The sequence below is a fragment of the Azolla caroliniana genome, unplaced genomic scaffold, assembly GCF_043228905.1.
Source record: "Azolla caroliniana isolate FFs.n. ecotype wild unplaced genomic scaffold, voAzoCaro1.0.p SCAF_11, whole genome shotgun sequence".
NCBI classification, from domain to species: domain Eukaryota; kingdom Viridiplantae; phylum Streptophyta; class Polypodiopsida; order Salviniales; family Salviniaceae; genus Azolla; species Azolla caroliniana.
This window is the reverse complement of record NW_028230446.1, coordinates 9732891-9756109: the sequence shown is the minus strand read 5'-3', so window position 1 is coordinate 9756109 and position 23219 is coordinate 9732891. Positions and strand designations below refer to the sequence as shown.

General features: G+C 39.5%; 2 protein-coding genes across 2 annotated transcripts; both read left to right on the top strand.

The window, feature by feature from the left end:
* Positions 1–7263: 7263 nt before the first annotated feature.
* On the top strand, positions 7264–13905 carry LOC147857729 (putative apyrase 6). The gene is made up of 8 exons (XM_087327335.1): positions 7264–8057; positions 9605–9717; positions 9941–10048; positions 12044–12098; positions 12202–12390; positions 12814–12911; positions 13026–13222; positions 13434–13905. The coding sequence occupies exons 1-8, from the start codon at positions 7385–7387 to the stop codon at positions 13702–13704; spliced, it is 1704 nt and encodes a 567-aa protein (XP_087183461.1). The 5' UTR covers positions 7264–7384; the 3' UTR covers positions 13705–13905.
* Positions 13906–15811: 1906 nt separating this feature from the next.
* Positions 15812–19446, top strand: LOC147857728 (pentatricopeptide repeat-containing protein At2g39620-like). Its single transcript, XM_087327204.1, has one exon. The coding sequence runs from the start codon at positions 15850–15852 to the stop codon at positions 18985–18987; it is 3138 nt and encodes a 1045-aa protein (XP_087183330.1). The 5' UTR covers positions 15812–15849; the 3' UTR covers positions 18988–19446.
* Positions 19447–23219: the final 3773 nt, after the last annotated feature.

The following is a 23219-nucleotide window of genomic DNA, read 5'->3' as shown; positions in this document are numbered from 1 at the left end:
CATTGATCTCAGTCGGACAACTAGATGAAGATGGCATTCGTGCCGGTTTCTCTTCGGGAGGGTGGACACTCCACAGGGGGAACCTCCTGCTTGCTAGAGGACCCAAGATACACTCACTATATCCGTTACATGTTACGCTCAGAGAGGGTAACCTGTTTTTGGTGGATATTCCTGTGTCATCACTATGGCACAGAAGATTAGGACACCTCAGCAAGGCCGGCATTACGCACCTATCTAGAGCCGGATACATCCCTAAACTCTCCTTCTCGGACCAACAATTCTGCGAACATTGCCAGTATGGCAAACAAGCAGCCGCATCACACCCGACATCAGCACCAAGAGAAACGAGACCTCTCGATTTAGTCCACTCGGACGTCTGTGGCCCAATGCCGCATTAGTCTCTCGGCGGTGCCTCTTACTTCGTCAGTTTTATTGACGATTCGACTCGAAAGGTGTGGGCTTATCCAATTCGCACCAAAGATCGTGTCTTCTCGATCTTCTCCGATTGGCTCGCTATGGTAGAAAATCAAATTGACCGAAAACTGAAATGCTTTCGGACCGACAATGGGGGAGAGTTCAAATCAGAAGAATTCGTCAAATTCTGCCGACAACGCGGCATCCGACGAGAATTTACGGCACCACACAGTCCGGAGCAAAACGGGATTGCAGAACGCATGAATCGGACAATCCAAGAACGGATAGTTTCCATGCTCCAACACTCCGGACTGTCGGATGGCTTCTGGGCAGAGGCTCTACTCACGGCAGTACACATAATCAATATGTCGCCAAGCAGACCTCTAGGACTTCAAATTCCTCAGGAACTATGGATCGGCAGTAAGCCGAATTACGACAAGCTGAGGATCTTCGGATGCGAGGCGTACGCCCTTATTCCGAAAGATGATCGCCGAAAACTTGCACCTCGGTCCAGGAAATGCATTTTCCTTGGATATGGATCAGACGGCGAAATGGGATACCGACTCTGGGACCCCGAACGCAGACAAATTGTTCGAAGTTCGGACGTTGTGTTCAACGAGTCGGCTATGAATCCATCAGTCAAAACACCGATCGAAGTCCGAAGGGTAACATTTTCCGATGTGCCGACCCTTCAAGAAGGCCCCGCTCCTAACACACGGTCAGCTTCACGGGTAGCTGAACCTTCCACTACCGACTCGGACAACTCTGACTCGGCACAGCAGAATAATTCGCTTTCGGACCATCCGACCTCGATACCCGATACGACCAGTCCAATCATACCTCGACGATCCCAGAGACTGTCGCAACCTCCGGAGAGGTATTCTCCTGGAATTTTCTTCACCGACGCCGGCGAACCGACGTCTTACGAAGAAGCATCGACATCTGTCGATTCAGCCACCTGGCATCTGGCGATGGAGTCGGAAATGCACTCCATTCGGGCAAACAAGACTTGGGATCTGGTCGAATTACCTAAGAATCGACGTGCTCTTCCTTGCAAGTGGGTTTATCGACTAAAAGAGACGTCTGATTCGACCACCCCAAAGTACAAGGCCAGATTAGTTGCGAAGGGCTTCCAACAAGAATATGGCGTCGACTTCGACGAGATTTTTTCACCAGTGGTGAAAATGACAACCCTTCGTTTTCTACTCGGCGTAGTGGCAGCCGACAACTTGGAGCTGATTCAGCTAGATGTCAAAACAGCCTTCCTCCATGGTGATCTTGAAGAGGAAATTTATATGGAGCAGCCAAAAGGCTTCGTGGCAACTGGCCAAGAACATCTAGTCTGCCGACTCAGGAAGAGTCTATACGGCCTCAAACAGGCACTGCGACAATGGTACAAGAAGTTCGACGACTTCATCCAATCGATCGGCTTCTCCAAAAGCGATGAGGACTATTGTCTTTTTACCAACACAGCTCAAGATGGATCACCCATCTTCCTCATCATTTACGTGGACGACATGCTAATTTCTGGACGCCACGCGGGCGAACTTGCCGATCTCATTCGGCAATTGCGGTTGAAGTTTGCCATGAAGGACCTCGGTCCGGCACGACACATACTTGGCATGAAGATTAGTCGGCATCGCGATAAACGACATCTTTTTTTGTCTCAGACCGACTATATCGGACGTGTCTTGGAACGCTTCAACATGCAATCAGCCAAATCTGCTTCAACCCCGCTCCCCATGAATCTTCGGCTCTCTCAGCGAGACTGCCCGACATCCGGTCCGGAGGGGGAAGATATGAAGTCGGTACCGTATGCACCGGCAGTCGGCTCCCTTATGTACCTGATGGTCGCGACACGGCCTGATATTTCTCATGCCGTAGGAGTCGTCAGCAGATTTATGCACAATCTTGGCCGATCGCATTGGAACGCAGTCAAGCATGTGTTCAAATATCTGGCTGGCACAAAAGACCACGGCATTCTTTTCGGTCCGAACTCAACCTCAGGCGTAGTCGGTTACACCGACTCGGACTTCGCCGGCTGTATAGACAGTCGGAAATCAACAACTGGATACTGCTTCAAATTCGACAATGGAGCAATTTCGTGGAAGTCGAAACTTCAGGAGTGCACAGCGACCTCAACGACCGAAGCAGAATATGTAGCTGCGTCCGACGCTGCAAAAGAAGCTTTGTGGCTCGGCTGGCTGGCGCACACGTTTCGACAAGTCGACCATGACTCGGCCCCAGTTGTCTATAGCGACAGTCAAGGTGTTGTTGCCTTGTCGAAAAATCCGGTTCACCACAACGCCTCCAAACATATCGACGTTCGATATCACTTCGTTCGGGACTGCGTCATTTCAGGGAAAATCGGTCTAGAGAAAATATCCACAACCGACAATGTTGCAGATGGAATGACCAAGTGTCTTTCGGCAGACCGCTTTCGGTCCCTTCGGCATCAGATGGGCGTAACGACAAACCAGTCCGGTTAGAGCCAGACATAGCGCAGGATGGTTTCAGACAACCGACATCAGTTCCTTAATGATCGGCTTCAACTCTTCCGACCTGACCAGTCCGGCCTTCTGCCTTCGGACCCTGCCGACTCGAACAAAACTGATATGTCTGAGAACCTAGGTTTATACCTGTAATCTTAGATAACCCATGTATACGCCCATTACGGGGGAGTGTCGAATACAAGTGTATAATGGACGTATTCACACTATCCCTTTGTATAGCTCAAGTTTGGGCCATTTGTGTAATTAGCATAAATGGTAGTTGCCCTAAGTTTGTCACTATATAAAGTGACCTAGTAACCTTTTTGTAAGGTTGGTTGTATTATTGTTTCTATTGAATAGAAAGAGTCTTTTGTGCCTCCTCTCTCTCTCTCTCTCTATCTCTGTGCACGATCTTGGAAACTGTCATACGCAGGTACTCAACCCCAATCGAATGCTACTTGATCTTCCGCATTGACGGCCTTGTCGTCAACACTATTACCTCAGGACAAGCTCGCAAAGAATGCACAAGATGACATGTCGTAAGAGACAAGCGTGGGAGGCATCCCAATATTGGGAACTCTACCATATGCTCATGAGTATCGATTGCACCAATGCGTGGAAGAGATTACGGGAACCAAGCCCACAAACACCCATCGAGGATCCCAAAACTTGGCACACATATATAGAGAGACTTTACCAAGTCCCAAACTAGCCACCCATTCCAATGCCTTCTACACCCCGACCTACCATGGGGACACTTTTCACGACCTCTAGGATCACGAAGGTTATAAAGAAATTACAACATAGGAAGTCCATGGATCACACAGGATTGTGAGCAGAACATATCATATATGTGGGAGAGTGCCTAGCTCCCTTTCTAACTCTAATCTTCAACCGTGCCCTCGCCGAGGGTTTTCCACCACAATGGACTATTAACACAGTGACCCCCATACATAAAGAAGGGGACCCCATGGACCCAAATACATATAGGACCATTATGATGGGTCATACACTCAATAAATTATATTGCGCAGTAATGGAATCAGAGCTTAGCGATTATATGGAGACCTTAAATCTTCGAGCACTTGAATAGGCTAGCTTTAGACGAGCCTTCTCTACTATTGATCATATCTTCACACTTAGATGTTTAATTGACCAAACAAATGCTCATAATAAGAAATTATATTGTTGATTTGTGGACTTTCACAAAGCCTTTGACACAGTCCCTAGAGAGCGGTTTTTTAATAGGATTAAAAGCTTGAAGATACTAGATGACATGATTTGGGCCATCTACGCACTATATGAGCAAGTCTCCGGGGGTGTACGATGCCCAACTGGCCTATCCGATTACTTCACTAGCTATATTGGTGTAAAACAAGGTTGCCCCTATCACCAACTCTTTTTGGGATCTACATTGATGAGATCACGGATTTTATTGCTCGTAAGGGAGGCAACTGCCTAGTCCTTGGGGGTACGCAGGTTCATATCTTGCTCTATGCAAACGACATAGTTTTGCTCTCTGAATCTGAACACGACCTACAAAGGCACCTTAGTGCCTTAGATGACTTTCACACACAACGAGGATTGGTAGCGAACATAGGGAAAAACTAAAGTCCTTATCTTCCACACATCGGCTCAAGTTAGAACTAAGTGCCACCTAACCATCTCCCATAGCCCAGTTGAGGTAGTTGGATCATACGTATATCTTGGAGTCACTTTCAGTGTCCGCTCAGGTAAATTTTCAATGACACGGGCAACGAAGGATAGACTTACGAGAGGACATGCATCCCTCTCACTCTTAGAGAGACAATGCGTCCAAGCATACTTTCAAGAGCCATGGACTAAGGGGTGACTAAGGGGTGGCTCTTTGACTCATTAGTGACCCCCTCCCTCATGTATGCATCAGTGGTTTGGGTTCCATTGGTGGATGCAATTAGACAGACCATTAATGACAATGTTATCACACCAACTCCTAAGCAAATCGATGATATCGCATGACATTATTAGAGTTGAGTTCACTTACGGTCCCCTGATGTTAGTAGAAGCACTTTTTCAACTTGTAGTCTCTATTCATAGGATACATAGCCAACCACATGATAGGATATCTCATCAAGCTTTTGAGGCATCTTGATCACTATATGAGTCAAACTATACTAGCTCATGTTATGGCATGATGGTGAGTTGGCTTCTTGCAAACGGTCTAGACATTAATAACCTACCTCCCCTTAGGTACGATCACACGATTGATAACACTTTAATCTCTCATGAGGGCCGTAATAAAATAATACGCCACAAAATATGGAAAATTTACACTATGTATAAATGGATCACCCCACTAGAGCCACTCCCATCTAAAATGTTGTACTATAAGGAACACTTCATGCACTTCTCTAAGTTAAGTTTTATTACACGACCAAAATATCTAGATGCATTCTTACCAAATGCACTAAGGGTTGCCATTGGACAACTTAGATTATCATCTCACCAACTTGAGATTGAGAATGGTTGTACTAATGGAGTCCCTAGAGAGGAAAGGATGTGTAGATTATGTCACATAGGGATAGAGGATGACATGCAAGTGTCCAACTTACGCTGAGATAAGGGCAAAATACCAAGACATACTCGGTCCCTCTCCCACCCTCCCCAAACTATTAGATACTCTAGATATAAAGACATTAGGCAGATATATTTTAGAGCTAAAACAACATAGAGAGAATAAACTACAAAATGTAACTTGACAATAACGTTTCCAATATTCACCAACATGTAAAAAAATGAAGTTTTTTAGGGACATCAGGAGACGATGAATGTGGACACACCTACATCACTCAACCTCTTCCTTGATGAAGCAGAAAACCAAAGAAGAGCCAAACACCCTCGGATGACGGGTTTCAAAGCAACTCAACATGGTGTAGAAGCAATTAAGAAAATAAGGGAACGTGAGCTACACCACCTAGACGGCATGGTTGGGGTTACCTTCTACACCGGGACCACGACTCACACCCACACTGAAACCCTTTGATCTCCCACTTTATTTCGAGAGGCTTGGATGGAAATGAAGCTAGGCCTAGTACAAATTCATTTCCTTTATTGAATATGTTACATCATAACACGTTTTGTACAATACTAGAACTCTTTTAGCTTAAGTTCCATTTTTACTTTTTATTTATTTTTAATGATTGGGTAAATACCCTATTTTGTTGTACACCAATTGTCTCATGGGCCAAGAGGCTTGGATGGAAATGAAACTAGGCCTAGTACAAATTCATTTCCTTTATTGAATATGTTACACCATAACACGTTTTGTACAATACTAGAACTCTTTTAGCTTAAGTTCCATTTTTACTTTTTTTTATTTTTGATGATTGGGTAAATACCCTATTTTGTTGTACACCAATTGTCTCATGGGCCAATTTTTGGCCTTAGAAGACGTCTCTCTCTCTCTCTCTCTCTCTCTCTCTATTATTATTATTATTATCGTAATTAGCTTACCCCAATAAGTTGATAACACTACAAGATAGTGTCTTGGCTTCGAAACCCAATTTCCTTACCTCTCTATTATATACTTCATATATATCTCTATTTCACTAGATGCCACTGTGGAATGTAGGGGTTGAACCCATGATCACCTGGTCTCCATTGGGCAACCTTACCAATTGAGCTACATGCATCTGGGCTCTCTTTTCTTTCTCTCGTAACCGTTCTTCTAGCAATGGGAAGCAAGCAAAAAGATCCAAAAGACGTATAAAAACAGAATTTTGTGTTCTAGTTGGATGCAAGATATGGAAAAATGGTTTGGTGGATGGGATGGGTATCACACTTTGATACAATGCTTTGCCTTCGACCATATTTGACCATGCTTTCCACACATCTTCGACCAAGCCCAATCCTTGCACGAATTTCCCTCACAACCACAATGCGCACTCTCGATTGCAACATTCATTGGTAAAAGTTCTTGAACATCGAGAGTCGCTACCCACTTTCAGATGTATCACGTGAAAATGTAATATTTTTAGTCTCATAGGTCATATTTGACCTCCGAAGACGATAATAGAATCTATGTATCTATCTCACTCACTCACTCACACACACACACACTCTCTCTCTCTTCTATATTGCAAAAATATTATATGAAGTTACATTTGTGAGCCTTGAACCCATAACCTTCTCTCTCTCTCTCTCTCTCTCTCTCTCTCTCTCTCTCTCTCTCTCTGAAGAAAACAAAACAAAACAAAACAAAACAGGGCATTAGGAGCTTGATCTGTACCATTTCTTCTGCAGACCAAAAAGACACAGAAGTCACAAGAGAAGAAAGCAAGAAAATAGAGAGAGAGAGAGAGAGAGAAGAAAAGAAGGAGACTTGTATCTCTGTTTCTTTTTTATATCAGAGAAAGATGAAGAAATCAGAGGAATGATTCCATGAGGACTAGGCAGCGGAAGAGGCGAAGACGAAGAGAAATCGGACTGGAAAGAGTCCGATGCGGCGGTCTGCTTCCTCTCTATTGATCTCTTCTAAATCTATGGACTTTACTTCAAATAAGCCCACCAAAATATCTTCTTCGTCATCATTGTCGACACCATCGTCATCACATAAGAATACTAATAATGCTGCCCAATTCCCATTTCGCTCATCTAGCTATTCTAAACCTCTAGCGGGCACTTCGGGAAAATGCTTTTGTACACTGTTTCTCTTCCTACTCTGTTTCTCTTTGTACTTCCTCTCCTTCTCTAAAGGGTTCCGATTCTCTTCTAATTTCCATAACCATAGAATGAAAAGAAATAGGGGATATGCCATCATCATTGATGCAGGAAGCTCTGGCTCTAGAGTTCATGTTTTCGAATACATTAACAACGGTCCTCTTCCTATTGTGACGTTTGGAAGAGAAGATTTGTCTTTCAAGACAAAACCTGGTTTATCTTCCTTTGCAGAGGATCCTCATAATGCTGGTTATTCGTTGATGGAGTTGCTTAAGTTTGCATCTAGGAAGGTTCCTGAAAGAGAGAGAGAAAATGCAAGAATTTATCTTATGGCTACAGCTGGTTTGAGGAGATTAGATGTTGTTATACAAGAGAGAATCTTGGAATCTTGTCGAATTGTCCTTCGAGCATCTGGTTTCAGGTTCCGAGATGAATGGGCATCTGTTGTTTCGGGTTAGTGATCTCTTTCTTATTTTTAGTGACATGTTAGTGAGTCTAGAGATGCATTGACAATTGTTCCACCTTTGAGCATCAAATTTTTTTAGTGAGATGGTAGCGAGAACTAGTGATAAATAGAAACACTTCTACTTTTGAGAATCAACTTGTGTTTAGGGAGGCTAGAGATGAATAGGTGTTTGTTGCTATACTTCCGAGAATCAAATTGTTTTTTAAGGAGATGGTTGTGAGACTATAATTGAATGGAAATCCTTTCTGTTAAAAGTGCTTTTGATGAGATGTAATACTAGAGATGAACCGACATTTGCAGGTATATTTTAAAGACTCAAATTGTTTCTAATGTGACGGTAGTGATACTAAAGAAGAATGGGCATTTGTTGCTATAGGTTAGTATTTAAAGCATCAAACTTGTTTAGTAAGGTGAAATCAATGATTATAAAGATGAATGGGCATCTGTTGCTGCTTTCTTCATGCTTCAAGTATCAAATGTTTTCTAATGAGATGACATTGAGATCAATTATCTCAAGTTTCTAGAGGTTGATGGCCATCTGCTTTTATTTTCATGCTTCAAAGATAATATTTTCCTAAGATTTTATGGGTGAATGGAGATATCTATTTTTCTTTTTATTGCTTGCTTTGGTGAGACAGGGACCTATAATGACAAGGACGTTTACTGGGAGAACTGAAATCAAATTTGGGGAAAATCTGAAAAACTGTAATTGTCTGCAAAATTTTAGGTTTTTACCTCTGGTTTTGTTAAATTCCACAGTGGTAATGCATCAAGTATAAAATGATGCAGGAATGCCCAAATTTGCATGTTGATAGACCTACAACATCTGATTCTTGACCAAAAAAGACACAAAAAACTTGCTGTGATAAATGCCAGCAGTTTCCTACAAACTCTCTTGCATAAATATGATGCCCCGCATGATTAGGAGTAATTTCAGTTCGGTTCAGAGAATTACCATTGAACTCTGTATAAAACCTTGTACACAAATTTAAAGGTTCTGATACCAGTTTAAAGGAGGCAATGAACCCAGAGAAACAAAGTGTAGTTGTAGATCAAAGTATAATGCTTGCACAAATTAGAAAATATTCCTAGAACACTCCAGAGAAGAGCTACTAGGCAGGAGTATTGAAAATTCCATGAGGAGAGGTCATGGGAACTTTACACCCCAGGATTTGAACCCTCTTTTATCGGACATGTATTAGAGATATTGTTTGTGCTGCTTTGCTCTTTATATATTTTTTAAATTTATCCATCAGAGTCAGTTTATGTTTAGTGGACAAGATCTGCTAAGTTGGGTATATGTTATAGTTGTTCAAGGTATATATTGCACTTGGGTAGTACTTCATTCTAATTTGGCAAATGATGAAAACCACCCCAAAATGGATCCACAAGTCTCTTCATAAATGCTTTGCAGTCTTCCACCTTCGTTTTTTTTGTTTTTTTCTATTTTTGTACGTTTTTTGTGTGAATTCGTTTCATTTTCTACAAATTAGGGTATATAACACATAATGCATCTTACAATCTCTGTGAACAGGAACAGATGAAGGGATTTTTGCTTGGGTGGCTGCAAATTATGCTCGTGGAACCCTTGGAAGAGACCCAGAAGATACTGTTGGAATAATTGAGCTGGGTGGAGCTTCTGCTCAGGTGTACCTTCAGATTTTCTTTCAACTATCATTGCTTAAGACAGTATATCCATTTCTTTGCACTACATGTACATAATGGATCAGTGTTATAATGGATTGTGGCTCCAATCAATAAATATATTTGTGGAGTCTAGAGCAATATGTACTCTAGATATTTATATGTCAATTGCTTAACAAAGATTTTTTCACATTTGTTTAAGTTGTGATTTTTTTTTTCCTTTTAGGTTACGTTTATACCAAATACACGTCCACCTCCCGAGTTTCTTCATACTGTAGATCTTGGAGGTGTAACTTATCCTCTTTACACGCACAGTTTTCTTCACTTTGGTCAGGTTGGTTATCTTCCTTCCACACAACAAAGTAGCATTTTTGGTTGAAATAAAAATTTCTGGGTGTTAAGTCAGATTGCATTTATGACTTCCTATATAAATTTCAATATACACATATATTGATGCAAAACTTGTGTTGGGTAATCCTTCAAGAACGAAATTCAAAAAACAGTAGTATCTCACAGTTGCGGTCATACATACCATACAACCGTATACATTTCCATACAGCTGGATGGATTAATGATGCGTACCTGAAAAATTACCTGCATTAATGCTCAGATCATATTCAAGGATCCTCACAGCAGACTCCCTTTTCAAAGGCAGACTTACGATCCCTGAGTTATTCACTTTCATCCCCTCTCAAGTATTATGCATGTCCTTGTCTATAGTCTCATATTTAAGAACATGGGTATCTGTCATTATGTGATTCAAATCCATCTTCAATTATTTAAACCAAATCAAAATGATATTTCTAGATACGTAAATAATAAAAATCAACATATATTGTACAGGACCCTAGGAAATGATAAGGTAAATGATTAATAAGCCTAAGGTAAAGAAAAGAAAGACTTGGTTAGTGCTCAATGCCTCAGTCACTATTTGGGACTGCACCTATCTCTGGCTGGATTATATCATGGGGCACCAATGCTTTACTCCTTACCATGTGGCAGCTATCAAAACTAAAGATGTATCCAAATCTTCCCAATTATATGAATTATGAAGGCTCGGTCTACACGTTTCTACTCCATAGGGAAGAGTCGGTGCGACAAGTTCACCTAATAATCACAATTTAGCTCTTAGTTCCTGGAATTGTATATGTGCAGATTGTTTTTCACGGGGTCCAAAGGCTGCATATCCATGAGATAGTCAAGCACAGGTAGCCTCTTTAGGGAGAAATGAGGCCTTGTGAAACTCACTCCTAGGTATGTGTAGGATTGTATGTGCCACCGATAAATTTTCATTGCTACAAAATGATTTAAATGGATCTAGATGTCTTTATAGTTCTTCCAGAGAGTCGGAGATCAGCACAATGCCATCAGCATATAATAATACTATGGCCACCAAGCATTGTCTTGAACCTCTTCATCTTGATATGTAATTTGATGCCTCATCCATTAAATCAGACCTGCCTGTTCGGATGAAAGACAGCTATTTTTCTCTTCCAATGTATTCAATTCTGACTCTAAGAATGAGCCATATAATTTAGCCAAGTTATGGCAGTCATATATTTGATATGTATCATGGGAAACTCCACTCTTAATAATCAGTACAATGTTATTCTGTCCAGCTGGTAGGCATTCACACATAGCTTTACTAAAGATAAAGTGCCCACTGACCAGTCCATTATGAGCTTGTGCCTTTCCAAATTGTAGCTGATCAATTTATTTTTCACCTTTTATGGAGTCAAAAAGATGGATTTATGTGAGCGTAAGCCATGTGGATGCTTTCAAGTTTTAAATAAGTAGTAATGCAAATCCTATTTGGGATCAAGTTTCCTTCAATATGTAGAAGACAAATAGCAGAAAAGATTCCATTAAATAGTGGTGCAAATCCTTTTTGGAAGCCAGTTTCATTCAAAGAAGTAAAAGAGGAGTAATGGTTGCTTTTAAAAGTTATTCAAACAGATTCACAAGCAAATTTAAGCAGAGATTCTGTGGTGATAAACCAGAAGGTTCTTTCTTGTTGCAAGTTACTCATAACATACTTTTTTCATTATAAACCAGACAGAAATGTCCTTTGCATATTCATGTGGCATGAATATGCGAAGGTACTTACTCTATCACATTCTTTAGCAAGCCTCTCCCTCCATTTCCTCTTGATTGTTTTCCACTATGATACCAAGTTTAGGAGTAATCAATAAATGCGTTTGTATGGTTGGTCAATTCTCTGATTCTGACTATCATGCTTCCATGGCCTTTCATTAGCAACTATCCTTTCACTATTCTTCATGACCTTCAATTTGAATTGGTCACTAAATTGTACTTAGTTGGGATGCAGGAAGCTGCATGGGATGGTGTTTTGCAGCTCCTGCTTTCTAGAAGCATACAAGAAGGTATTATGTTCATGATTCTTGTCTGTTGTATCGAATTTGCAGAAGATACTTGTTTAGAACTTTGTTAATAAACATATTTTATATTGAAATTGTGACTTTGTAGACACTCATTCGGTTAATAGGGTGGTTGATCCTTGTACCCCGAGAGGATTTATGATGAGCTCTGAAGAGCTTGCCAAGATCTCAACCTCTATTAAAGATGTCGAGCCAGGCATAGCTCAGGCCATAGATTCAGCTGGAAATTTCTCGGAATGTCGAAATATTGCGATGCAATTGCTTCGAATAGGTCGAGGTAAATATTCATTCTCCTTTTCGATATATCCATACCCAAATGCACAAGTTCGAGTAATAATGGGAAATGTCCATTCCTTATTCTGTTTTCCGCTTCTGAAAATGTTATTTTCAATTAAGTCTGGAGACCGTATTGTGAGTGGGCTTATTGATTCTGTAGCTCATCTAGTTTGGTTGAATTGCATTTGCATTGATAGCAATTTAATATTCATCGTGTGCCTTGTTTGTTGCTTAATAGTCCTTTGTTAATAATGGCAGTATCAATTGTCAATAGACTGTTTTGATGGCAATTCATTAGGAGAATAAAAATTGCACATATTATAATGGATGCATGTTTATAATTGTGATTGATTACTATCTCTGTAATTTCTTTTTGCTTTGAGTTTTAAGCACCTAACAGTTATTCTGATGGTGGATAGTGCAGATAAATGTGTCTATCAGAAATGTGCCATTGGATCCACTTTTGTGCCGAGGCTGAATGGGAAATTCTTTGCGACAGAGAATTTTTTCTATACTTCACAGGTAAATAGGATGTGCTGAGAAGTGGATAACGTTAGTAAATAGATTTCCCGAGCATTTGATCCTGTTTCTCAACTGACATTTCAATGTTTTGTTCATGGTTATTTGTGTGGTCAGTTTTTCGGCCTCATGCCAAAGGCAACACTGGCTGATTTTCAACATGCTGGGATGAAATATTGTGAAGATAATTGGAGGGCATTGCAGCAAAAGCACAAAGGTGTTGCAAAGGAAGACCTCTTAAAGTACTGCTTTTCCTCAGCATATATCGTGGCTTTTTTGCACGACAGCCTTGGTCTTCCGATGAACGGTGACAGGTATAATTAGCTGATTACCAACAATGTTGCATTGGGTATTGCTGAACTCCTTGGTTTAGTCATGGTGTCTATGCTCAACATTGGATTAGGCACACAAATAATGAATAGGTCATCTTCTGCTAAAATCAAGGCAAATGCGGGTGCCAAAAGTTTATTTTTGCGCTTTTTGCAACATTTTCATATGTTGTTGACATATTATTTGTTTGTGTAGCGTGATGTTCACAAATCAAATTGGGAGGATTCCTTTGGATTGGGCATTAGGAGCATTTATTGTGAAGCTCAGGGAAGAAGGCTTCACAGAAAGCTCAACGGACATGATTGAAGACTACAAAACCATTTTTTCATTTGTATCCATTTCATTAGTCATCGGATTATTAGTTCTCATTTTTTATTGGTGGCGACGACCCAATATGAAGACGATCTATGATCTTGAAAAAGGTCGGTACATAACAACTGTTACACGGAATCTCAATAAATATTGAGCCTTCACATGACCATGACATACACACAACTATTTAATACATTTTCTAATCAACGCTTTTTTTATTAATATGCATGTCCAATTGCAAATAGGTCATCTTTCTCTTACCTTAGTGCAGAAATTTGTAATACGATATATCAACACTAAAGCGTATACAATTAGTGAGTATTTTTGGCTTGTTGATACGAATGTTTGTGTGGCATTGTCTTCGACAATTTTAAGTGTGATTTAAAACTCCAAACATAAGGAATATACTTCCCCTTTTATACATTGAGAAACAATAATGTCATAATTTTCACACAATCGTAAGACTTTGTGCTGCTAATTCTATCTACTGATGCATCATTGGTAAGTAGATTGCAATGTCATTAAATTTCAAATTGTTTACCAACATGTCAAATTTATAGATCACATATCTCATTAAATTTCAAATTGTCTATCAACATGTCAAATTTATAGATCACATATCTATTAAATTTCAAATTGCATACCAATATGTCAAATTGACTAATCATATTTATTTAGACAACATAAAATAATAGTGTTGATTAGTAGTGCCTTTCAAAGAGTCGTATTATCTTTTGTGGAGGAGAAAAGGTTGATATGTCAACATTGAGAGTGAACTCTATGAAACTAGAATATGATTTTTTAGGAGTGTGCATTCTCTAAAGGTAGAATATGATTTTTTTTAAGCCAATGAATCCTGTTCTTGAGACATTTCCCATAACCATAACACTGCAAGGCACACACTATTGTTACATGATGTTGTTTATATATTTGAATTTTCAATAAGGTAAAATAAATAAGCATTTATTGAGATGTTTGAAGTCTCATATATGATGTAGAACACCTATGCATTCACTATCAAGTTAGAAACTTATTGCATATATCATCTTATTTGAACTTCCACTCAAATTAGGAAACTGTAAATCAACTTAATTTGTTATTATTTTATATCATTTCACTTTAAATATTGGTGAATAGCATAGATATGAATTATTTGAAAAATGTTTAAAATTTTGTACACTTTGTGGGGTTATGATATTCTCGTCTACCATTCTCATTGCTCAATGAGTATCCATACATTGGGGAACATAAAACATTTGTCACATTTTCGTGTTGGAGACAAGTTTGTTTCAATATGTGTGCCCAAATTAATTTTAGATATGGCAACTGAAACTATCAAATATTGATCAATTCACAACCACGTGGAGCTTGAACCCATGACCCCATCCTTACCCAACTAATAGTGTTGCTCTATTCTCCATCACCAAGGATTTATGTATTGTACCTTGTTCAAATATGTAAATTGGTGAAGCTTATTCATCCACACATGTAACTTCAAGTATGACGCACAACGCATGTAATTATGTGTGTGATTTTTGTGATGTGCTTGCAATATTTTCACGACATCTAAGAGCATCTTCATCATCGTTTCTTCGAATGCTTTTAACTTTTATTGAGTATAGGAAAACCTCTTTGTTCTTATCTCGTATCCATTCTTTGAGGGTTTCCACCTCTTGAGGAGCTTTCTCATTGCAATATAATGCAAAACAAAACAAAAAACGGTTGTGAGTGCTTGTAGCTGCTCATTGCCATGTGTAAACCTTGTAAAGGCATTGTTTTCACTCCTTGTAACAAACATTTTGCAACTTTATTTAAAAGATTTGATAAACTCTAGCCAAATCAACCCTTCTCAACACCAAATCAAAGCAACCAACTTAACGTTGGCCTAATCTATTACGATGAGCACGATGGGAAATGCATGTTCAATGCAATGCACCCAATGAAAAGGAGGTATTGAGCAAGTAGTAGTCATTGGGGGCAGAGGTTGGGACTATGTACCTAATTAGGGATCCATTTCCAGCATATCCTCGGATCGTGGTTCCAACGGGCAGCCTGCTTGAATCGACCGGATATTGGACAGCATATTATTACACGGCCGGATATTGGGCACACATTTGTCCAAAAGAGTAGTTAGTTGAGTTTTTGTTTTGTTTTGGAGAGGTTCAATTAGAAGGGAAGTAGAAGTAGAGACTGTAGGATGGATTGATTTGATGGATGGATAGATAGATAGATAGATAGATAGATAGATAGGGAGAGGCAGGATTGCTGAAATGGTCTGAAATTTGAATGATCGAGAGACATGATGATGTATGTGCAGATTATGCAGGTTGCAGCAGAAGCCTCCCCTGCACTTCTGCTTGCAGATAATCCCTCTCAAACCAATGGAACTGCCTGGCTTCTCAAACCTATGGAAGGATGCCATGGAAAGCTTCTCCTCCCAATTGAAAGAGGTAATTCTGAATGCCTCGCCCTAACTTCTGCCACTGACTCTGTCCGTGCAGAGAAACCTCATTCAGGAACATGCTCCCATGACAATTCTAATTCAAGCACAAGCTTCCACGGAAACCCCATGTCCAGAACAGAGCTCCATGAGCATAAGAAGAGCTCAACAGAAATATGTTCACTTTTCAGCAGCGAAGCAACTTTTTTGTCAGACCTCTCGCCTGTTTTGGAAAGCAAAGTCAAATATTCACAAGAGATCGCCTCGTTTTTGCATAGGCATCCTCTTCCTTCAATGGAAGATCTCATCTCTCTTGTATTATCCAATAGGAAGCTTAAGAATCTGGAATATTCCAAGATTCTCTATGCTCACCTTTGTGGGTTTGGTATCGAACAAGATATGGTTATAGGTAATTATCTTGTTCCCTTGTTTATGGCATGCGGTGGTTTAACTGATGCTCATAAGGTCTTTTGTAAGCTCAGTCAACCTAATGAATATTCATGGAGTTCAGTTGCACAAGGATATGTTGATTCTGGTGAACTAAATGTAGCCATCTCATTATATCAAGATCAGCGTGTTGTTTCCAGCAAGTTTATGCTTACATCTATGCTTAGAGCTTGTGCTGAGTTGCAATGGATAGAGAAAGGGAGACAAATATTCATGGATATTGTGAAACAGGGGATCGAGACTGATCTTTTTGTTGGGAATAGTTTGCTAGATTTGCATATTAAATGTGGATTTCTTATCGAAGCCTGGGAGATTTTCGAAAAGCTTCCTTTCCGAGATGTGGTTTCATGGACTGCGTTGATTTCAGGATATGTGGAATATGGTCTTTCTGAGCAAGCCCTTTGTTGTTTTGAGTTAATGGAGTTAGAATCAGTGATTCCGAATACAGTCACATATCTATGCATGTTGAAAGCATGTACTAGTATAGGAGATATTCAAAAGGGTCAGGATATTCACGCGAGAGTTGTGAAAACTGGCTATGAGACTATCCTTCAGGTGGCCAATACTTTGATTGATATGTATTTCAAGTTTGCATTAGCTGAGGAGGCAGTTAAGGTGTTTAAGAAGGTATCAGTTCCTGATGTAATATCATGGACTGCCCTCATAACTGGCTACGTTGATCATGGCCTTTGTAAAGAGGCGTTGATTACTTTGTATAATATGGAATTGGAAGGTGTATCTCCAAACGCCGTTACCTTTTCGTCTGTCTTGAAAGCATGCAGAGGGATGAAGGATTTAAATGAGGGGTACATGGTTCATATGAGGATCATTAAAGATGGGTGGGATAATAACCTCTATGTAGGGACCACTTTGCTGGATATGTATGCTGAATGTGGTGCACTTGCAGATGCTCAGAAAGTCTTTGAAAAGCTAGAAACTCGGAGCACAGTATCGTGGAATACGCTTATTGCAGCCTATGCTGAATCAGGTTTTGGTGAAGAAGCATTGAAGCATTTTATGCAAATGCAGATAGATGGCATACCTCAGGATTCCGTCACATTTCTTTTTGGTTTGAAAGCTTCAGCCAATACAGATTCTTTAGACAAAGGTCAATTAATTCATTATGAGATTGCTAAAGAAGCTTTTGAGAAGGACACTTTTGTTGGTAGCATGTTGGTGGACATGTATGCCAAATGTGGATTTTTGGATGAAGCATGGGAAGTCTTTGATCAACTGGAAGTAAAAGATGTTGTTTCATGGACTGCAATCATTGGAGGATGCACTGAATGGGGGTTCTATGACGTAGCATTGGACTCATTCAAATATATGCAGTTAGAAGATGTTTCACCTAATGCTGTAACTTATGTCCTTCTCTTGAAAGCTTGTGGTAATATGAAGGATATTATGAAAGGCATTGAACTACATGTTGGCATTACAAAACAAGGACTTGATATGGATTCTTTTGTTTACAATGCTTTAGTGGATATGTATTGTCGTTGTGGCAACTTATCAGAAGCTCAAGTGGTTTTTGATGGAATGCCACGTAAAGATATAGACACGTGGAACATTCTGATTGGGGGATATGCAGATCATGGACTTTCTGAGGATGCACTGAACTGTTTGCATTTGATGCAAGAAGAGAACCTATCGGTCAATGCTGTAACTTATGTTTGCGTCTTAAAAGCCTGTGGCACGGTAAGGAACCTAGACAAGGGTCAGGAAATCCATGGCAAGATTGTTGAAGAGGAATTTGAGAAGGAGGTATTTGTTGGTAATAGCTTAATTGATATGTATGCAAAATGTGGCTCACTAATAGGGGCACAAGAGGTGTTTGATGAGTTGCTTTCTCGGGACATTGTTTCATGGAACACCCTTATTGCTGGTTACATTGATCATGGGCTCATTGTGGAAGGCCTAGAGCGTTTTGAAAAGATGCAATTGGAAGATAAAATCTTCCCAAATGCTGTGACATATGTAGCTATTTTGAAAGCTTGTAGTAACCAAAGAGATGTAGAAAAGGGTTATAGATTGCATTCTGAGATTGTCCAAGATGGATTCGAAGAGGAATCCTTTGTTGGCACTAGTTTAATGCGAATGTATGCTACTTTTGGATGCTTTCTGGAAGTGCAAGAAGTATTTTATGATATTCCTGATCGAGATGTTATCTCTTGGACTGCTTTGATGGCTGGTTGTGGGTCTGGAGAAGATATAATCAATTATTTGCAACAAATGCAGGAAGATGGTGTGCCTCCTAACGTCGTAACATATATTTGCAGTCTGAAAGGTTGTGGTGGTATAGGAGCGGAGTTAAGAATCCATCGATTACTATCAGATATTTTAAAAAGGGGGTTTGAGATGGATACATCAATGGCTTATACTTTAGTGGAAGCATATGTGAAATATGGCCCCATTGCCGAAGCAAGAAAAATATTCAATAAACTAAAAGTTGAAGATGAAGGGTTCTGGATTGCCACAGTGGCAGCAAATGCTGACCTTGGAAATGATGGGATAGCAATCTATCTTTCAGATCACACATTGAAGGCAGCTTAAGTTATATTGCACGTCTTTCAATTGATGATGATGCTGATGGCAATGAAGAAGTGAATGTGTCCATCTTATAACTTGACGATGATGAAGGGATCATAACTGAATGTGCTAATCCATCTGGAGGTGCTAATCCATCGTAGACGCCGAGTCTCCCAGTCGAGTTGAAGAAGAGAGTAGTGACTAATGAATTGCAATCCTAGCATTTCTTTTCAGAAGTGTGCGGACCTTGTAATGAAGTCAGATGAACCAACTCATTTGATTCCACTGCAATAGCAAAGAACTACTTTCAAGCACAACCTTGTCATGAAGTCAGATGAACCAACTCATTTGACTCCAGTGCAATAATAGCAAAGAACTACTTTCAAGCACAAGGCTCTCTATATTGGAGAACCAATGAATATGCATGCAAACTTGGTCAGCAATATAATTTTGAGAGCTTACAAGCTACTTAATATCAGAATGGAGAACCCTTAAAGAGTGACCGCGAAGCGTCATGGAACAACAGCTTCATTTGGAACTTGAAAGATCTTGTAAAGAAAATCAATGTGTATCACACGTCATTGTAGCATTAGTTATTCAACACACCTTACGAAGCTTTGGTATTAAACTAGTTATATATTTCCATTCTTTATTTTTTCAGTTTGCTTAACATTATCAAGGAGTGCTCTTAAGGCATGTGATGTTTTAGGAGAGAGGAAGAATAGTTAAGACATTGATTTATAATGGGGTCCTTGTAGCGCTTGCTTCAATGACACTGATCTGACTTCAAGTTTTATGAATGGCGGTGACGTTTCGAGCTTTCGATTAGATAATGGCAAGTATACTGGAGCTTGGTTCAACATACATTTTGATCAAATAAAGTGGGAAGTGATTATATTAAGAGCTTGATGACTTATGCATCAATAAATATAATTGGTTGACCTGATCCTCTACCTTCAATTCTAAATACACCCATCAAGAGATTATTATTAATAGCTATATATATAAGTACAATATAGAATAGTGACTCCCTAACCCTAAATATTCAAAGCCTTAAATGCAAGGTACAATAGTAAAGTCTAGTTATTCATGAACCCGTTGATCAAATTCCCTTTTTCTTTCCTTAGTTACAATTTACTTGAGAATCCCTTTTTCTTTCCTTAGTTACAATTTACTTGAGAATCTATATCTATAGACTATATCTATATATATATCATACACCTCTTAGTAGACTCTTTTTCCATTTAATTCACATGGTGTTGGCACTTGGCATGCATGCAAAGTACCTAATCAACATTCCAATTTTTGTTTATTAAATGGACTTTAGAAGGGTTCAATGTGGATGTGTCATACACATTCAGTATTGAATGCTTATAGCACACATTTGAGATTCTGACCTTTGCACCTAAAGAGTTAACCCATCTTCAAGTCAAACATTTGTTCTTCTAATTAGAATTTCTGTTAGTGAAGTATTTACTTCACGACAATGTTGCTACTATAAGAACATTTATGGCAAGTTGCAATTATCTAGGGATTGTTCTTGTTAGAAACGTAAAGATGATGTTGAAGCAGCAATGAGAGAGGAAACCGGGGGTATGTAAGAAAAAGAAGAGAGGTTATTCGTCAATGACACATATAAAATGCTCTATAGAGACAAAATGATGTTTTGTGAAGAGAATTTAAATAAAGTAAAATCAAGTTCTAGTTGGCGTGAAAAAACCGTTCCTAATGGTGTATATTAACGAAATAAGCAAAAAAAAAACTTGGGCAAAAAGTGTGAACAGAACCCAAACACACAAGTAATAGCTTCGGAAACAGCCACAACGGCAAGTTTGAACCTCGACTCTTTTTGCACAAACAATGGCTCCAATGATCCTAACGTCATAGTAGACAATGATTTACATATACTACACACGATTTGTGTGGCTAGTGTTATCATTGCATATTGTTCAGAAACATAATTGAAGGTATTGGGAAGGGGGCTTCTTCCACAAATAGTTGTAATGTACATACATACATAGTAGCATCATCCCCCCAATTCATTCATTCATTACCATCAATTGCACACATACATGGGAGCAACATTACAAGGCCTTGGTTCTCCTTACAAGTGGTTGATTGTGCCTAAATATCTTCTTGATATGCAACCCTTGGTGCTCTCGAAAGACAATGTGTACATTTGCAATTCCAAGAGCCACGAACTAAACTATAGTATTTGATACACTCGTGGCATCAGCTCTTCTCTATGGAATAGAAATGTGGAGAGCAAGTCTTAACACAACAAATAGCTAGAAAGGTTTAGAGAGACCTTTAGTCTTAATGATTGCACACATGATACGGAGCCAAGCATCAATGCTCCATGATACAATCTAGGCGGAGATGGAAGCAATCTTAATGATCTATATCCAACAGCTTTGGGAGCTCCATAAAGGAAGGTACACAAGGTTGACACTTATGGTTATCAAAATAACTTGGTGAACATGGAGAACCTCGGTGTTGGTATGTTGAAATGCAACAATGGATCGAGTCACATAGCATAAGCATAAATGCACTACCCCCATTCCAATACATAAGATGGATTGGTCCCATCTAAACATGACCAAAATGGAAAAGAATAAAGTCATCCGAACCAATATTATTAACTAGAAAACAAGATAGCATGGATCAACCCAAAAATATCACTTGGTAGGAAGATGAACTATGTATGTTAGACACTTTTGACGCACACGGGAGACTTCGTCCATTCCGGATCGAGCTACATGATAGAGATATTTCAAAGTTCAAAATTACAAAATATATCTAACTGGAGAATCTTAAATGTATTCATTTTATTTGTTTTTGTATTGGTTTTCTGAGTTCTCAAAAGGTAGAGACAACATTGTATGATCTAAAATCCCATTGTTTTGGTCTTATATATATTATAGGCCAGCTTGGCCTCTTAAGAGACAATATAAGTATATATATAGATAGATAGATAAATAGATAGATAGATAATACTTAAGCAACAGAAACAGAACAGAACAGAGCAAGTATCCTGCTCCTGCTCCTTCCATGGTTATGGCATCCTCGGTGCTATGTCGATGGATGCCTTCTAACCCTAACATTTGTATCATTCCTCCCTTAGATTATGCTGTTAGACTCCCCCATCATCGACTCTTCTCGCATCCGATGAGCACAGTCAGATTAATTAATCGAGATGTGCGAGCCATGGCTTCCTACAAGGTCAAGCTTCTTCTCCCCAATGGAGAAGAGAGGATATTCACAGCACCTGATGATGATTACATTCTTGTGACTGCAGAGGATCTAGATGAAGACCCTCCCCTCGACCTCCCTGCTTCTTGCCGCTCGGGTGCTTGTTCCGCATGTTGTGCGAAGCTCCTGGAAGGGGAGGTGGACCAATCGGATGGCTCTTTCCTTAGTGATGCTCAGATCAAAGCCGGGTATGTCCTCACATGCGTTGCTTACCCTCTCACTGATGTCGTGCTTCAGACTCATGTCGATTCAGAGCTCAAGTGACCACACGCAATTGAGCACATGTTGCAGTGCCGTTTTATCTCAATTGATGGAGTCTTCTTGTATGTTTTGTTATGTACGACATTTTCATCATCATCTCAAGTGACCACATTTGGTCTGCTTTTTTCTTTGGTTTCTTTCTCAATTGATCACATCTGGTCTCTCTATTAAATGGTCATCATCATCATCAATATCATCATCATATCCCAAGCAACCATATTTGGCTAGTTTTCTTATCATTTTCATCATCTTAGGTGGCCACAGTTAATGTGTTCACATTTTCTGAAGTGATTACATTTGGTCATCTTTTTTATCGTCGTCATCAATCATCATGCAGAACTTAAAAAGATGATGCCATTTTCCATGTCCATAATGGTAATGCAGTAAATATTTTTAAGAGAGTTTTGCTACTTGTTATGTTGTGGATTTTTCATGTTGGATCTAAAGCGCTTCATGTGTCAATTCATTCCATGTATTACATGCTTAGATCTCCTTAACATGTTCCTGTAAGAAACACGGATGTGGAAACTATCGATGACAGTCAAAATGATGTACAAGCCAACTGACATACACAAAATGGGATGCATCCAAATTGGTGTATACAAAGTTATATGCTATGATGTATATATTCATAAACACTAGGGAAATTATTTATGTAGTCAATTTTGCAAATTAACTTCTAAACCCTAATTTAATATACTCTAAACCATATCTCTTACGCATTTCCTTGAGAATAATGCAAA

Bases quoted from the DNA above. Each gene is read 5' to 3' on its own strand.
- LOC147857729 (XM_087327335.1), top strand. From the start codon at position 7,385: ATGCGGCGGTCTGCTTCCTCTCTATTGATCTCTTCTAAATCTATGGAC. The intron at 8,058-9,604 runs GTTAGTGATCTC...CTCTGTGAACAG, and splicing joins ATGGGCATCTGTTGTTTCGG to GAACAGATGAAGGGATTTTT. The intron at 10,049-12,043 runs GTTGGTTATCTT...GTTGGGATGCAG, and splicing joins GTTTTCTTCACTTTGGTCAG to GAAGCTGCATGGGATGGTGT.
- LOC147857728 (XM_087327204.1), top strand. From the start codon at position 15,850: ATGATGATGTATGTGCAGATTATGCAGGTTGCAGCAGAAGCCTCCCCT.